We start from the raw sequence: 19,026 nt of genomic DNA, 5'->3' as shown, positions 1-19,026 counted from the left end.
TATATATATATATATATATATATATATATATATATATATATATATATATATACACACACAGACCAAGGTGAGATGACAGCACTCCAAGGAAGTTTTGAGGAAAAGGTTTCAGCAAGCAAAATGTCAGTTTATTGGTTCCAACGTTTCAATTCCACACTGGAACTTTCATCAGGGAAAGTCAACTCACCTTGGTATCTATTTATATTCAGACTGCCACCCAGGTTCTATTTTTGGCTAATGGTGTGCGCTCTGCCTGCATGTTATATATATATATATATATATATATATATATATATATATATATATATATATATATATATATATATATGTAACGTTTCAGCCCCTGGAGACCACGAAAGACACCTCTGTCAATGACTGGGCTTTACCGTCCTTTTTTTACCAGAGGCACCATTACAGTAATGTAAGCCTGTGGGAGGCTACAAACCAAACATCACTGTCACATAGTTGAGAGGGTACGAGTTCGATATATTGTGCCTATTCTGTGAACGGGGAGACAATGGCGTAAGTATCATAGAACGAGCTCTCCTTGCGCTGGTTGGTTGTGATTTTTATTAACGAATCCTGGCAGAGGTACTTTTGATGTGCAGAGAGGAGCACAACCCTGCAAAAATTTAGTTAACAGCCGGGGTGCTGGTCAACTAAAATAAATAAAGAAACAGAGTACCGCACTCACTAGGACTTAATGGAAAGAAAAAAGTTTTCTGGTTTGAAATATTTTATTTGGTTTTCACAATAAACCATAAAAATCAATATGATAACAAATAGTATGCAGAATAAGAAGATTAAGAAAAATGTTTTATTACAAATATTCCAACATTTCAAGCACAAACAGCGCTCTTCCTCAGGAACAGGAAGAGCACTGTTGGTGCTCGAAATGTTGGCTACAGGTATGGGACATGTTATTCAGAATGCTCTGGACCTGGGGTTTTCCGGATAACGGATCTTTCCGTAATTTGATCTCCATATCTTGTCTACTAGGAAATAATGTAAACATTAAATAAACCCAATAGGCTGGTTTTGCTTCCAATAAGGATTATTTCTATCTTAGTTTGGATCAAGTATATGGTACTGTTTTGTTATTACAGCGAAAAAGAAAATGATTTTTTAACATTTGGATTATTTCATTATAATGGAGTCTATGTGAGAGGGCCTTTCCGTAATTCAGAGCTTTCTGGATGACACATTTCCGGATAACGGATCCCATACCTGTTTATATGTGTGGATATATATACAGGATATATATATATATATATATACACACATACACACACACACACACACACATATATAGTAGCAAGAGCATATGTGAGGAATCAGTAAGAGCTGGTGAATTTTTGTGTCTTATGCAGCTACTGTATTTTGTACAAGTATTTGATGATCTTTTTCTCTCTGTCCCATGTTATGGAACATAATACTGCTGCTATTGGCTTTGTAGGAACCAAAGACCCCCAAATAACATCAGCATAATTATTATCAGTGGGCCATTATTTATGGGATGAATTATTTGGTCTCTGTGTACAATGCAGACAAACCTTACTTTATTTATTGTGTTCATACTAGACTACATTTGATAATTTGATCTAGCTGCTTCCTTTTCAGCATGGTGATTGCCAAATGCTTACCATACAACTGTAGTTACGTTGTCCTAATAGAAACACAGAAGGCTGAACGTGGGGACATCACTCAATGCCTACTGCAGTGTCACACCATGCCTAAACAGCAAAAGCTTCACTCACTCATTTGCTATTGATTGTTGTTGAGCATTCCTTTGCTGTTGTCATGGTGTAAGTTATTTCAGCTGTATAACTTATTTTATAATGTCCAGAAGCAATTCTGCTCACTTGTAATATAAAAGATGTGACCATTTTCATCCATGGCTGGAGTGGTTTTCTGTGTACTTCAGGGCTATAAAGGGTATTGTCTCCAATGGGGGCTGCTAATGCCAACACTTTAAATGTTTTTGCAGCTAAGAGAAACGTCCTCCTCTGCACTCTGACATCCTTGCCTTGAAGCAGGGGTAATCTGTTGTATAGTTGTAGGTGAAAAGTATAAGGTAGAATTATTTATATTGTTTTTACATTACATAAAAGCCTCATTGGGTCATTATATAATAGTCAATAATAGCCAAGAATGCCTAGTCACTGATAATCAGATTCTGCAGTGTACTTGGGATATATGTGGCACATTTTTCATGTTTGGTTTAGTGTGCTAGATAAGGAAATGTTTAATACTGGCAGGTGTAAGGGCTTCCACTGAAACATTAACTTGATGTTGCAAAATAAAGTATAAAATATAAATATTATGCACTGTACTTATATGGATTGTTATTTACTTTTAGACCTACATTGGGAATATTCTTCTGCTTGTTAATCCATACAAGAACCTCCCTATATACTCAACCCTGGTAAGATATTCTACAATTTTATATATTAATCAGCAGGACAAAAATGGAAATACATAGCACAGTTATTTTCACAGGACTGTATGCATGGCCTAGGTTTCACACTTGGTAAACTCTTGAAAAGCTTGTTGTAGCCATGGACATTTAATTTAGTTCTGGGGACTGGTCTATAGGAAGTATAGTAATAATCTGAAAAAAGTGAAGAGATGTGCAACCAAACTGGTTAGGGTGGTGTGTGTGTGTGTGTGTGTGTGCGTGTGTGTTATAAATAAATTAGAGGGTATCGTAGACAACAATGGGGGATTGTTTTTTTCACACAGAAATTGAAAAGGGCAAGAGGCTCTGGAATGCTCTACCTGGTGATGCTGTGATAGCAGAGAACCTTGATGTATTTAAGATGGGTTTGGAAGTCTTCCTGACAAACATAATGTCTATCATCACCTTACCTATAACAGGAGTTAGGGACAGAAGGGTAGGGCATAGTCTAGGGCACAGGGCACAGTCCATGGCTGAGGAGACAATTAATCTTCCCCTGGATATGTTGGCATCTGACTCAGTAGATGCAAAGATTTGCCCCTAACAGCTGTGGGTGAAAAAAAAAGCAAAGTGATTGTGGCAAAACAATCTGGCACTTTAATTTTTTAGTATATAAGCCCATTATTCTGTGTATATATATATATATATATATATATATATATATATATATATATATATATATATATATATATATATATATATATATATATATATATATATATATATATATATATATATATATATATATATATATATATATATATATATATATATATATATATATATACAGTGGTGTGAAAAACTATTTGCCCCCTTCCTGATTTCTTATTCTTTTGCATGTTTGTCACACTTAAATGTTTATGCTCATCAAAAACCGTTAACTATTAGTCAAAGATAACATAATTGAACACAAAATGCAGTTTTTAAATGAAGGTTTACGTTATTAAGGGAGAAAAAAAACTCCAAATCTACATGGGCCTGTGTGAAAAAGTGATTGCCCCCCTTGTTAAAAAATAACTTAACTGTGGTTTATCACACCTGAGTTCAATTTCAAAGGTTATAAAGCCATTTCTAAAGCTTTGGGACTCCAGCGAACCACAGTGAGAGCCATTATCCACAAATGGCAAAAACATGGAACAGTGGTGAACCTTCCCAGGAGTGGCCGGCCGACCAAAATTACCCCAAGAGCGCAGAGAAAACTCATCCGAGAGGCCACAAAAGACCCCAGGACAACATCTAAAGAACTGCAGGCCTCACTTGCCTCAGTTAAGGTCAGTGTTCGCGACTCCACCATAAGAAAGAGACTGGGCAAAACGGCCTGCATGGCAGATTTCCAAGGTGCAAACCACTTTTAAGCAAAAAGAACATTAAGGCTCGTCTCAATTTTGCTAAAAAACATCTCAATGATTGCCAAGACTTTTGGGAAAATACCTTGTGGACCGACGAGACAAAAGTTGAACTTTTTGGAAGGTGCGCGTCCCGTTACATCTGGCGTAAAAGTAACACAGCATTTCAGAAAAAGAACATCATACCAACAGTAAAATATGGTGGTGGTAGTGTGATGGTCTGGGGTTGTTTTGCTGCTTCAGGACCTGGAAGACTTGCTGTGATAGATGGAACCATGAATTCTACTGTCTACCAAAAAATCCTGAAGGAGAATGTCCGGCCATCTGTTCGTCAACTCAAGCTGAAGCGATCTTGGGTGCTGCAGCAGGACAATGACTCAAAACACACCAGCAAATCCACCTCTGAATGGCTGAAGAAAAACAAAATGAAGACTTTGGAGTGGCCTAGTCAAAGTCCTGACCTGAATCCTATTGGGATGTTGTGGCATGACCTTAAAAAGGCGGTTCATGCTAGAAACCCCTCAAATAAAGCTGAATTACAACAATTCTGCAAAGATGAGTGGGCCAAAATTCCTCCAGAGCGCTGTAAAAGACTCGCTGCAAGTTATCGCAAACGCTTGATTGCAGTTATTGCTGCTAAGGGTGGCCCAACCAGTTATTAGGTTCAGGAGGCAATTACTTTTTCACACAGGTTTGGATTTCTTTTCTCCCTAAATAATAAAAACCCTCATTTAAAAACTGCATTTTGTGTTTACTTGTGTTATCTTTGACTAATCTTTGATTAATAGTTAAATGTGTTTGATGATCAGAAACATTTTGTGTGACAAACATGCAAAAGAATAAGAAATCAGGAATGAGGGAAATAGTTTTTATATATATATATATATATATATATATATATATATATATATATATATATATATATATATATATATATACACAATACACATTTGGGTGGTTATTTACTAAAAACCGAAAATTTATAAAAACGGGGAAAAATTTTTTTAAAACCACTTCCCATGCCCATTTTACCATATTTATCAATAAATTAACTCAAAAAAATCTGGTGCAGGAAAAGACTCGATAAAATCATTAAAGGGAATCTGTCATCATTTTAAACTTTTTTTTTTTTTTGCCTTTTTCTAAAAAGTACACCTCAATAAACACTGTCTGGCAAATAAAATGTTAATTCACATTTCAATACATAAGTTATTATAGTTTTTATTTTGTCATGGGGGCTTCCATATTTGCTCATTATACATGCATCAAGGGCTACACTAACAGCAGGCACGGCATTACCTGTGTGCTTGGAGGCAGCCAGCCTCTGGTAGAAAGCCAAGTCGTGCTGCGACATTAGGATCCATCTGTGCACTCCCCCTCCCCTTCTGTGTCCTCCCCCTCCCCTCTCTGCTCATGCGTGTGATGTCACCAGGAGAGCGGTCACATTGTATGCAGAGCAGCTACTGCTTTCACTTCCCACTTCCTGTTTGCTCTCCAGCGTCCACGAGCAGCCCTTTGCATACAGAAAACTAAAACAGCTCCTGCCCTTCGGTACATTTACTCTCTGCATTCCTTTGATAGCGTTTGCAGAGTTGGGAGGGTAGAGATTTTACTCCTTGCTGCCTTCATTTGTATGTTTGAGGCTGGTTACAAGATAAGGTGATAGAGCTGTGACCGTGTTCCCTCGGCTATCCCACCCCCACACAGACTCACTCCGTGCCTGCAGTGTTTATATATAACTATCTACTCCCTTCTCTCTTCATTGATAAACTATAGAAAGCAACCCTGAACTATTTAACCCTTCCTACACTTCATCCCTCTTAGTTTTTCCTGTTTCTCGAGAATGTCCTTTTTTTTCCCTTTTCTGTTCCCTATCATCAGTCTTGGCATTGCGCTTTTGTTATAAGAGGTATAAATAATTCACAATTGCACTCTTCACTACCATAGCTCTGTTAACATTTCCAAGCCGAACACTGCCTTTCTCCTCCCTGCCCACTATTACCAGGGTCTAAGGCTGTGGAGCAAAGCACTGGTAACAGCAGGCAGCTACAGAACTCCTCTCAGTCCATTCAGCAGAATCCTTCTGAAGAGTTGTCAGTGAGAGCTGTTATCTTGATACCTGCCTATTGTTCAATTAACAGGCTGACTAGAAAAGGCTCGGTTTACATTACATCAGCTTGTAGGAGGGAGGGGTAATGACATCACTCCAACTTGCAGTGCAGCAGTAAAGTGTGCCTGAGGTTTTTTAGAGCACAAGTCACATGACTGGGGGCTGCTGGGAAAATGTCAAAATGTCTAGCCCCACAGCAAATTTAAAAATTAAATATAAAAAAATCTGTTTGCTCTTTTGAAAAACGGATTTCAATGGCAGATTCTGCTGAAGTAGCACTATTAACTGATACATTTTGTAAAAAAAAAATTTTCCCGCGACAGTATCCCTTTAAGAATACAAATCGTACCATTTTTTTGTATTTGATGCCTGAAAACCAATATTTATTCTGATTATTGTACAAAACACAGTGCTGATCATAATATTTTCCAATTGTAAATGGGACATCTGCCATTGATTTCTACATGAGGTTTAGGATTTCTCAGCAGGTTTAGGATCGAGTACTTTTTTATTCGGACTTTTAGCAGCCTCTGGATTTAATAAATCATGAAAATTCTGAGGTTTTTTTTGCTCTGAAAAAATGGTGTTTTCCCCTTTAAATATCCAACCAGAAAAAATCGGACTATATTAAATAACCCTTTAATAAATAAATACATACACCAAATGATTTATTTTTATTAAACGTGTTTAGCATGGGAAGCATTTTGTGCTCTTTCAATTCAGGGGAATTACCTGTAGTGAACTTTTAGTTTACTTGAGTGAAAACTAAGATTTATGAATATTTTTATTATGAAAAATCTGTTATTTGTTTAAGCATTTAGAGTCAGAACTTCAATTTTATGAATTGTATAGATCAGTAGCCAACAGCAGTACAATGCAGAATTTTCAAAACACTAGACGTTTCCTTCCCCAAAAGTTTTTTTTTAATTTCTTAAAATGACCACAAAGTGCAAGAAGGTATGCGACATGTAGAGACTCCCAAAATGGAAATAATGTGCACACATTTTTAAATAAATAAATAAAAAAATTGCATACGTAAAGTTTGTTTGCCCTAATAATCAGTGTGCTCCCTAACACAGTCAATGGGGGGGGGGTATATAATAAATGCACCTGGACAAACTTAATTCCTTTTATTATATATGGGGGTTGAGTTTTAAATATGTATGTATATATATATATATATATATATATATATATATATATATATATATATATATATATATATATATATATATATTGAGAGAGAGAGAGAGAGAGAGAGAGAGCGCAATGTAAACCCCTATTGTAAAACATAAGTATATTAAAAGTCACCAAGAAGTTCCATGTCCTTATAAAGGCACAAGGCTGGTGGCAAAGTGTTTTTATACAGGTCATTAAATGCTTACCGTATATACTCGAGTATAAGCCGAGTTTTTCAGCCCCCAAAATATGCTGAAAAACGCTACCTCGGCTTATACTTGGGTCAATCGCAAAAACGGTCGCCGGCACCCAAGAATAGTCGCCGGCGCCCAAGAATAGTCGCTGGCGCCCAAGAATAGTCGCCGGCGTCCAAGAATATTCGCCGGCGTCCAAGAATGGTCGCCGGCATCCAAAAACAAGACGCCGGCACCTCCAATGGGAGCAGAAACCCTCAATTTTTTGATTGAAACTTACCAGAAGCTGCTGCATTTCTCACCCTCGGCTTATACTCGAGTCAATAAGCTTTCCCAGTTTTTGGAGGTAAAATTAGGTACCTCGGCTTATACTCGGGACGGCTTATACTCGAGTATATACGGTAGTTGACTTGTTGACTTCCAGTACTCTCATATTTTATAGCAGGGTGTACATTTTTTTATATATATAAAACAAAAGTTTTGGTGTGTCACAAATTACATGCCTAAGCACCAAATATAAATTTTATAAGGATACATTTTACAGAATATTCATGGCTCTCTTTATTAATAATTATATAACAGCCAAAAGTTTGCACTCCATTTAGAAAGCAAGTGTCTGGATGTAAGAATCTTTTGTAATAAAGCAGCATATAAAAACTGCAATCACAGGACTTTTAAAGTGAAAGAAGTTGTTTTTTTTTCAACAGAGACCTTTGTCAAGGTTACCGTGCAATGGTAAAAGCAGACATAAATACCCCTGTTAATATTAAAATATATGTCATTGCTTTTACAATCCCAGGCAATTGTATAGTATGTTAAACTAAGCTTTTTCCAATCATGCTTACCTACTGTTAAAAATGGGTATGGATAAAGGAAACTGGAAATAACTCTGTAAATGTTGCTTTCTTTTTAGGTTACCCAATTATACAACAATAACTCTGGAAGCTTATGTTCCTCTCTTCCCCCACACATTTTTGCCTGTTCCGAGAGAGCTTACCATATGCTTTTCCAAGAGAGACGACCCCAGTGTTTTATCTTAAGGTACAGACTGTCTAGCATTTACATAATTAATTTCTTTGTGGTCCAAGATTGCCTCTGTAATTTCACACAAAATCCCTTGAAGCAATTATGAAAATGATTGTTACGGCATGAAATATAAAATGAGCAACAACATTTTTCAGAATTTGGCTGCTGGCATATATGATAACATGTCACAATCTTTTTTTTCCATTTGAATAGACTTTTATGTTTGCTGTGTTATTGTAAGAACAAATAAGCATTAGTCACGTGTTTCAGTAAACTTCTGCTACAATAGCAGATTTCATTTTGTAATTAAAAAAATCTATATATTTTTTTACATTTACCGTTAAGGGCCCAAATATAGTAACCATGAAATCAGAGCTGTGAGAAGTGTTCTTACTGTTGTGTTCTATTGGTCACATTTTGCTACAATAAACTAAAACATAACAGTAGAGGGCTCTTTATATTAGAGGTCACAAAAGCATTTGGTGTATTATACATCATGGATCGTTTTATTCTCACATCCACATTGAAAGTTCCTCACACAATTCTTTTGAGATTCCCTTTGCTCTCTTTGCACCTCTCCACCATTAGGGTAATAAATAGTGGACAGTCCCCGCTACTAGGGAATCCTGCATTTTTATGAATAAAACCTTCCAACAAGAACAGATCTTTTTCCCACCTATTTTACTCAGTATTTTCACAGTTCCCCAAAACAATTCCAGTTGCTCATATATATTTCTTTGTCCACATTTTACACAATGATCTAGTGTGATTTACTCATCTTCATTCTGGTAAAGCCTTTGTTTCACTATTAGGGCTCACAATTAGGGATGGGCGAATTTGACCTGTTTTGTTTTGCCAAAAATTCACCGCCGGCGAATTGTCGTCTATTCCCATTAAAGTCTATGGGCGACAAAAAAATTCGCCCATCCTTACTCACAAAAATATTGGCACAAACTATGGGGCACATCTACTTAGCTCGAGTGAAGGAATAGAAGAAAAAATACTTTGAAGTTTGAATGTTTTTTTGGCTACTTCGACCATCGAATTGGCTACTTCGACCATGGCTTCGACTTTGAATCGAACAATTCGAGCTAAAAATCGTTCAAAAGTCGAAGTACTGTCTCTTTAAAAAAAACTTTGACCAAGTACTTTGCCACCTAAAACCTACAGAAAATCAATGTTAGCCTATGGGGAAGGTCCCCATAGGCTTCCTAACAATTTTCTGATCAAAGGAAAATCGTTCGATTGATGGATAAAATCCTTCGAAACGTTCAATTCGAAGGATTTAATCGTTCGATCAAACGATTTTTCGTTCGATCGTACGAAATGCGGTAAATCCTTCGACTTTGATAGTCGAAGGATTTTACTTTGACGGTCGAATATCGAGGGTTAATTAACCCCTCGATAGTCGACCCTAAGTAAATGTGCCCCTTAGTGTATAGGGGAAACCCATACACCCCCTAAAGATTTATTAGATTAACCAGTTCCTGCAAATTACATTTCTTTCATATCCCTCAAATGTTTGTATTTGAAACTATCTATTTATTTATCCACATCTCTGAGAGAACAAACAAATTGTTCTGTGTGGGTGTGTGCATTTTGTTTTTATTAGATGAATGACTTAACAGAGGCTCCAGCAAACCATATGCTCTTAAATTCTAAATGTTTATTGTTTTCAGGAAATTATTGCTCTCATTATACTTTGAATACAGGAAGGTCACACTGACAACTCCATGAGCATTCCACATTCATTAGCTACACTTTGATCTATTGCAAAAATGTAATTGAGTCATTTAGCTGCAAATCCCCACTACAATTATCTTTTTTTTTAGTAAAATTCTTAGCTATGTGAAGTAGAAATGTATGAAATCTTTACATTTTTTTTAATAATTATTATTTTTATTAAGATATGTGCCCTGTGTTTTTCAAAAACGTTTCTTCCCCTGCAATGATCATTTTTTTTAGTATTCATCGAGCATCAATGGTGGTGTACTAATCTTCGTTGATCTTGGAAGAATTAATTATTATTCTGAATGTGTTTCAAGGACATAGGACAAGGACTTAAAGGAAAGCATACAAAAGTCAAATGTTCGAGATTTTATTAAGTGCAAAAAATTTAAAAAACTCAAATGTAAAAATGCAGCATCTAAAACTTGGCAAGTTCATTTAAACGTCAAAGGGAGTTACCCTAAGCAATTTTTTTCCACATTTTTTTTAAAAAGTTGGTCGACATTTAAAATGATAAGTGGAATGTGTTATTTCTGGGTTGAGTTTTTCCATGTTTTTAAGCGATCAAGTTTTCTAGGTTTGATGAAAAAAAAAATACTAATGTAGGTCTCCATTAAAATATATTGCATAAAACAGCTCACATGTAAAAGTCTGCTTCATGTAAATAAACCATTTTCATAATAATATACTTTTTTTTAAGTAATATGTGCTATTTGGTAGTCATAAATAGAAAATTGCCATTTTAGGAACTAAGGGTTGCATATAATAAAATCAGCAATAGATTTAGGGTTCAATACACTCATGGTTTGTTGCAACTTTTTATACACTTCCTTGTCGGTACTACCTTCGGATTATCACTTGACTCAACGTGAAGGTTAATGGAGTACAAAAATCAAACGTTTCAGAGGCCTCACGCCCCCTTCATCAGTGATAAATGTACTTTGTCACTGACAAAGGGGGCATGAGGTTTCTGAAACGTTTGTTTATTGTACTCTGCACCAATTAAAGATTGGAGGTACTTTGGGTACACTGCATTGAACTGTATGAGTATAATAAAATGGGGGCTCAAAGGAAAAGATGTAAAAGGGCAATAATAACTGAATTATATATTCCAGTTTGGTAAAATTCTTTAATATGCCACTTAATATGATATAAACTATCCATTACTAAAGTATTCATATTGGGGATATAATTTTCCTTTAATGAACCCATAATTTCTGCCTTGCTTGCTTTCAGTCCGACAGGAGAAAGGCGCTACATATAAAAAATCATTTCTATTCCATGTACTGTATATTATTTTTCCAATAATTTTTATATAGAAAATTCCAAATAAGAAATCATTAATAGCCCTTGAGAAAGTGTCTTGCATTTGTATATTTGTATACTTGTATTTGCATTTACTGAGTTTTTAACTCTTCAAGTATTTTGCATAAGACTTGCTCACTACATGAAGAGTGTGTTTCTAGAAAGGAATTTTTAATAATGGAGTTGGCTAATGGCTAATGACATTTTATTAATTGAGCCTTTTGTGGTGGGGGCCAAAACACTTGGCATGAAAGTAAAAAGGAATAAATGGGCCATATCTTATTTTTGACTTTGTTAAGGAAATGTCAGAAATGCTATTCTTTGCATACTTTTTCCCAGGAACTGAAAGTGTGTTTTGTAGATTATTTTTGAAACTCACTTTTATCATTTATCAAAGGTCGACTTTTGAATTCATGTGAATTTTTTTCAACTCTTATGAATTTGAACATACTCGAAATTTGATTGGGGATTTATTAAATAAAAAATGTGAATATTTGAAATTCGAACTAATATTACCGACCAGAAAACTTGAATCGAATTCAAAGCCAATTCGGCTAAACTCGAATCGAGTTTTTTCTCTAAAAAAACTCGAATGTCACGAAGGCTAGTAACATCTTCAAATAGGACCTCTCCCATTGACTTATACATGAACTCGGCAGGTTTTAGGTGGCGAATAGTCAAATTCTAATTTTTAAAGGCGCATGGTTTGATAAATCTCAAAATTTGAATTAAAATTCAAATCAAGTTAGACTATTTACAATTTCAATTTGAGCTTTTTGACCATAAAAAAATTCAAAAATACTATTTTGAACTTTCAATTCGACCCTTAACAAATCTTCCCATTAGCATATTTCCTCCTAAACTGCATTTTGCTGTTCTGTTTAAAAAAACCAACTACAATGTGGTCAATTTTTCTAGGAGGAGTTGAGCAAACTACATTTCATGTTTTCATTTGATTCTAAAAATTATTGTAAAATGGTGTTGTCCTTAATATTGATCTACTTTATGCTATTATATTTCAGTGGAGAAAGTGGTTCTGGGAAGACAGAATCGTGCAAGCACATAGTTAAACATTTGGCCTTTAAATGTGGAACCAGCAAAAATTCACTGTATTCAAAGATTAAACATGTAAGTTACTGATATTTATTTACAACGCTGGCTAATATTTTTGGTTTCTCCAACTATATTTCACATTCAACTAAGAAGATTATAATGGTTCCAGAAAATGGCTCACTTTACATAACACAGTGCTGTGTGTCGTTATCATGTAAATGTAAGATTTTATGGAGGACTGCTTCAGATAGGGTCTCCCTCTCTTTAAGCTCCATGCAGCAGCCATAGTTTAAGACATGTCACAAGTGGTGTAACTTTCCAGCAGACATGGTACACATAGACGTGATGAACCAAGGTACACACTTTATTGTAACAGTTCTTACAGGATTGGCAGATTTTAGCACTGTTGGCCCACTTTGCTGAAATACTGGTATTAATAATATCACACTTCGGCAGGCTAAAGGAACTGCAGACTTTATTTCATGCAAATACTGAACAGACACGAAAGCCTTATGCATTTTGGGGACTAGATACATTTAGAGAATCCAGCTAGAGGGGCTGCTCTGATTGCAATTTCAATTAAATCCAATCAGCGCAGCCCTGCAATGTGCATTCATTAGTTGTATCCCTGACAGAGAATACATTTATTTTTTGCTGAGATATTTGTGACAATTTTATGGGACATGTCACTCCTTAAGAACAGCATTTTGTAAGGGAAAAATAGTATCAATAAAACGTTATTGTATAAGCATAAAATAACTCTTTATTAAAATGGGATCAATGAAAAGTAGGACAGGCATAGAAGGGTCTGTTTTTCTTTCACTTACAAAATATTCGTTTGTAGCATTGCGGTAGTAAGATATTTATGTGCATTAGTGATTTATTGGGCAGGTGCAAATTTGCGGTCAGGCTTTTTTTTAGTAACATAGGAGATAAACTGTCCCAGTACAGTTTTTTTTATAGTAATAGCAAATTAGTGCCCATGTAAAGTTATGCTCAGTGGTGTTGCAAAAAACCTAAGGGCCCCAGCACATTCAACCCCCGAAAAAAACTTGAATGTCAGAAAGGCTATTAACATGTTCAAATTGGCCCCTGGACCTCTCCAATTGATGTATACATGAACCCGGCAGGTTTTAGGTGGCAAATAGTCAAATATGAATTTTTAAAGGGCCGGGTTTGATAAATCTCAAAATTCAAATTCGAATTGAAATTCAAATCGAGTTTGGATTATTCCCAATTAGAATTTGACAGTTTTTAACGAAAAACATTTCGACCCTTAATAAAACTGCACCTTGTGTGAAAAGCAAGAATGTAATGTAAGGTAGTGTTCCTAACTGATTTATTGACTATTTCTGCAAAAACCCTAATAATGCCTCCCTTCTCTTCCACTTTCTGCCCACCGAATTATCTCACTGTGCAGGGGAGTCAGCAGCATTCAGCACACTGCACTGTAGGATAGGAACCAATCAGCAGCTAAGCTGACCTGATAGGGAACGGAAGCCTGTCTTTGCATGTATGACTGCAGGGCTGTGATTGTCTATACCCCTCCTACTATGCTTCTGGCTGGGACTGTTAGGACAAGCCCACCCCTCATTTGAAACATGGACAGGGACCTGAAAACATCTATGGGGAGCGCCAATAAAAGGACCATTTTTGAAGACAATATTAATTTATAACTAAAAGTAAAACCAGCACCATATAGTATTCATTATTGACTACAAAATGAGGGCTTTTTCATTTGTCCTATATGTCTACATTAACAATACATTAGAGTATATGGCTGTTTTTTTCACAGCAAAACGCAGTTAAATATTTCGCTCATCCATATTTAATATCACCTATAGAAAAGTTGTTACGGTTTGCATATTAAAGGGAATACTGTCTGGACAGTAGCATTAATCATAAACCAATTGTTTTTGGTACATTTCTTTCTTAATAAAATGTTTCACTAATGATTTTCTGGTTTTAATTGATATAATTTGACATTTCAGGTAAACTGCATCTTAGAGGCTTTCGGACATGCCAGAACATCAATTAATAATTCTTCTAGCCGTTTTATTAAATTCCTTGAGCTACAATTTTGTGAAAATAAAAAAATTCTATCAGGAGGTAAGATCAAACACATAGAACCTTTTTGAATTGATCCACAGATATGTTTGAACATTTTCAGTAGAAATTTAGCAAAAAAGATTTTATGGTGAATTTGCTAAGTATTTTATGTTTTTATAAAACATAAAAAAACATGCTGCAATAGGGCTTGGAGAAGGAGAACAATTCTGCAATGTAATCATTATTTATTTTAGTAAATACTGATAGGAAGATTAGAATAAATAAATGTTATATTCTATTTAAGGCTTAATTGGGGCAATTCCTTGTGTTTTTACACCTATGTTTTTAGCAATTTCATTTCTGATCCTCAGATTTCATGTAATAATACTTTGTTTAAGAAGATCTGGTTTAATGCATACAGTACATTTCACTGTTGCTATGAAGGGTTCTTAATTATGAGGCTAGCAGGGTTACAACATGGTCTACAAATCAGCTCTCAGTTGTCATCCTAAATTATTCTCCTCTAAGCTATAGGATCACCACATGAAAGTATGGTAGCTGGCACAGCAGATGAACAGAAACAATCTGCATTTACAAAAAACAACTCGAAAGCTAGGCAAAAATGTATTTTTAATCTCAGGATGTTCTCTATAACAGATCAAACATCATGTACAAGCACCATAGAAGATCCATGTTCAAGTCATTTCTAAAGGCAAAATTTACACAGGATGAATTAGTCACTGGTGTGGAACTGTAATGGGTGTTCAAGAAGCCATGGCTTGTGACAGAAAGATAAATGATCAAATTTCATGTGAAATTATCCTATTGCTGAAGCAATTACAAAATGCTTCTCTATTGCTCCATTCAGATATTTTGTTGTTTATCCACAAACTAGAGGCTTGTAAAATTGTGTTTATTTTGTGACCATAAACTGATTCCATTTTTCAGTGAACACTGCTTCTAGTACATAAAGTTATTATAGTGGTTTAGTCTGAGTATGTTCCAATCATAATTTATGTAGGTAAATGACAGCAGAACGGACTTCTGTTCTTATGTCCATGTTTACACTGACACTGTATTTCTCCATAAAATATATTTTTGCCCAAACAGCAGCCCCTTTCCCTGACTTTAGTCTAGTGAATAATGGATTAATTATTGAAACCACTGGACCATGTATAGCATTCTGGTTTTCTGCACTTTCTAAATGTTTCATGAAACCCTAGCAAAAATATGTTTTTAGCAGAATAACTGGATCAGTATGGGGAAATAACAGTAAATGGTGTTGGATATCATGTGATGTATAGTTTTTATTGTATTCATTTCTATTTCAGCCAGAGTGTACACATATATGCTGGAGAAGTCCCGTCTCCTTAGATACCCTCCAGGACAAAGCAATTTTCTTGTTTTCTATTTAATGATGGATGGATTATCTTCTGAAGAAAAGTACAACTTATACCTCAAGAGTTTATCTGCACATAGGTAACACAAAGTCAATTAAGATTAAAAATACAGGTTCATTTTTGTGTCCCCTTTATTCATTGTTATAGGATCAGCCTTTGCAGATGGTAAATATGTTCTGATGGAAACATATTCATGTTTTCTATTAAGTTTTTTCCCATTTAGATGTATGCCTGTGTGTGTGTTAACACAGGTCCTTAATGACATCCATATTGACAGATAGTATGCCCGTGATCGGTATTCAGTCTTCATGTTCATCTGTACTTTTGCTAAAATGAATCGCTCAAGGATTATACTGGATGCTTCATTGGCTTCCACAAAAGCCATGTTTATTGATATTTGTAACTGCAGCTTTAAGATGAATAATGCTGTTTCTCAGTCCTAATTACTTTACATAACAGCAACATATACAACAAATGTATTGTCAATACTAATATGCATTGAGGGTGCCTGATTCTCCTCTAAAACTATTCCAATTCTTAACCTAACTGGCATTCAATGTAACCTTCCAGGAATGTATAGGATAACAAACACTGTAGGTATAAGCACCCCACAATGTTGGAATATATGCAGCAAGTTAATAAACATAAATAGTTTTTTTGCTCTGGGCAGATGCTTAATGGGCAAGTGCATGTTTAGGATAAAAAGAATTTTAAAACAAGACTCCACGTGACATGGAGCTGCTGAAAAAGTGCATATATATATATATATATATATATATATATATATATATATATATATATATATATATATATATATATATATATCATAATTTCTTGTTAAAGTTCATAAGGTACATGACAAGGGGATTTCTCAATTGACTCTTAGCCCTCAGCCCCCATTGAACTCCATTGCTACATACTTTAATGAAACACCAGGAGGCAGAAATGGGGTAAAATGTGCACAGCATTTATTCACATTTTATCAAATGAATAGGACATTGCCAGCCTAACCCAAAGCAATATTCAAAGCCAGAATTCCATAAGAGATCACTACTATGCTCTGCCGTTCCTCACTGAAGACTTGAAATCAGCACTACTGTATGCCATTATATCCACCATTGAGTATTAGGCTGCCTCTGCCTACAGAGAGGATATACCCCAAATCTACTACCAGCATGAGCTGCATCTCCCACCATGAAAGAAGTTCAGCAGATGATAGGAAAGCTAAGCAGGCTGTCACCTAGCACAAGCAGTAGTAGTGTCTGTATCAATCAACCCAACATGCAGTTACAGCAGAGAACCCCCTTTTTCCCTCTTCTAAATTTATCTGTGCAGTTCTCTAGCAAGGTCCTACTGCCACATCAATCCCTACTGAAAACCTTCAGTTGGGCTTGTCCCCACCATAAATATATAAATATTGCTTATTAGTTAGCACAAAATTTAAAAAGTATAAAAAACAATAAATATTCACAAAATATACAAAACATGTTCTTTGTATCAAACACTGTACCACAGGATGGAATAAAATTGGCCATTAGCCTTATGATATAAATGTTTTTTAATATCATATGTATGCCATAAACATAAATAAATACATTCCTTTATTGAAATACATTTAAAATAATCTATGACCTTGTGCAATTGACAGCAAAGCCAGCCACCCTCCTGTGGATGTATATTTGTTGGACAGTGTGACAAAGAGCTATGTCCCAATAGGCTGCCTGTATATGATGGGAGGTATATAGCACCCAACCTGAGGTATTGGCTCCTTTAAATCTCCAGGGTAAGACAGGCTAGGACGCTGCTTTGAGCTATTCCCCACAACAGATTAAAGCAAGGCAAACTTACCACTAGGTTGCTTGCCATGCCTGGCCAAACAGTTCACTGCTAGAGAACTGGATGAGCACAAAAACCAAACAACTACAAAATTCCATTGGCCAGGAGACTTGACCTAGGAAATCGTATCCTGGGTACCAAACTTACATTGCTTTTAACAATAATGGGGTGCAGGTCAGACTGCCCTTTCTGTTGAGACCTTCTTTCTGCCATACATGCATGGCTCAGAGGGTAAAGTAAACCAACCACTTTGCCATTCTGCTTCCTTAGCAGCCCATCCACTCTGTAGAGACCCCCTTCAGCTGTACATGCCCAGCCCAGAGGGCCCAGCTCAGAGGGTAAGGTAAACCAACTCTTTGCCATGCTGCTTTCTTGACAACTTATCCACTATGTAGAGACCATCTCCAGTTGTACATACCCTGCCCAAAGGGCCTAGCTCAGAGGTTGAGCTCAACCAATCACTTTGCCATTCTGCTTTTGTAGCAGCCCATCCATTTTGTAGAGACCTCCCTCCAGCTATACATGCCTGGTTCAGAAGAAAAGGTCAACAATCACTTTGAGATGGTGCTCCCATAGCTATTCATCCACTCTGTAGACACCCCCCCTACCTCCAGTCATACCTGCCTGGCTCATAAGGTACAGTCAACTTACCACTTTGCCTTGCTGCTCCATTAACCGCCTATCCACTCTGTAGAGACCTCCCTCTCCAGCCGTATTTGCCTAGCTCAGAGGGTAAATTCAACCAACCACTTTGCCATGCTGCTTCCTTAGCAGCCTATTCACTCTGTAGAGACCCTCTCCAACCATACATGCCCAGCCCAGATGGCCCAGCCAACCACTTTGCCATGCTGCTTCAGCCCATCCACTTTGTAGAGACCTCCCTGCAGCTGCATATGTCCAGCTCAGAGGGTAAGGCCAACCAAACCCTTTGAGAGGATTCTGTGACATGTGTACGGTGAAAGCTGCAAGTGCTGGAAAGTTGTGTTAATGAGTACACCAAGGTGGGTGTTGAACTGGGACTGTTAATCCTATGTGAAGCTAGTATGCTAAGAAGTGGATTTTGCTCCTAATAAAAGCCAACCAAGCTGCATTTAAACAACAAAATGTGGTGTCAGACTCAATTTCTGTTCTTAATCTGTGCTGTGGCCTACAGTTTTAGCTACCTGGGTGTCGCAATATATATTTATATACATATGCATACACACACACATAAATGCAGTAAAACTAACTTTATTCCAAGCGACAATAAGCTCTATTTTATATAATTACCCATTGGTATTTGGAAACCTACTAGACATACTGATACTGATATTTGTTTCTGTTGTTTGGTATTCTTTCTTCT

At 36.2% G+C, this 19,026-nt stretch overlaps 1 protein-coding gene across 1 annotated transcript in view; it reads left to right on the top strand.

Moving 5' to 3' along the window:
- The window catches only part of myo16.S (myosin XVI S homeolog), a 139,642-nt gene that overhangs the window by 53,591 nt on the left and 67,025 nt on the right, over positions 1 to 19,026 (top strand). Inside the window, exons 12-16 of the mRNA XM_041584256.1 lie at positions 2,360 to 2,425; positions 8,201 to 8,328; positions 12,369 to 12,474; positions 14,391 to 14,508; positions 15,780 to 15,927. Coding sequence (XP_041440190.1) covers positions 2,360 to 2,425; positions 8,201 to 8,328; positions 12,369 to 12,474; positions 14,391 to 14,508; positions 15,780 to 15,927 — 566 coding nt within the window. The remainder of the gene's footprint in view (positions 1 to 2,359; positions 2,426 to 8,200; positions 8,329 to 12,368; positions 12,475 to 14,390; positions 14,509 to 15,779; positions 15,928 to 19,026) is intronic.

This window comes from Xenopus laevis, chromosome 2S (genome assembly GCF_017654675.1).
Source record: "Xenopus laevis strain J_2021 chromosome 2S, Xenopus_laevis_v10.1, whole genome shotgun sequence".
NCBI classification, from domain to species: Eukaryota; Metazoa; Chordata; class Amphibia; order Anura; family Pipidae; genus Xenopus; species Xenopus laevis.
This window is presented reverse-complemented; position numbering and strand designations above follow the sequence as displayed.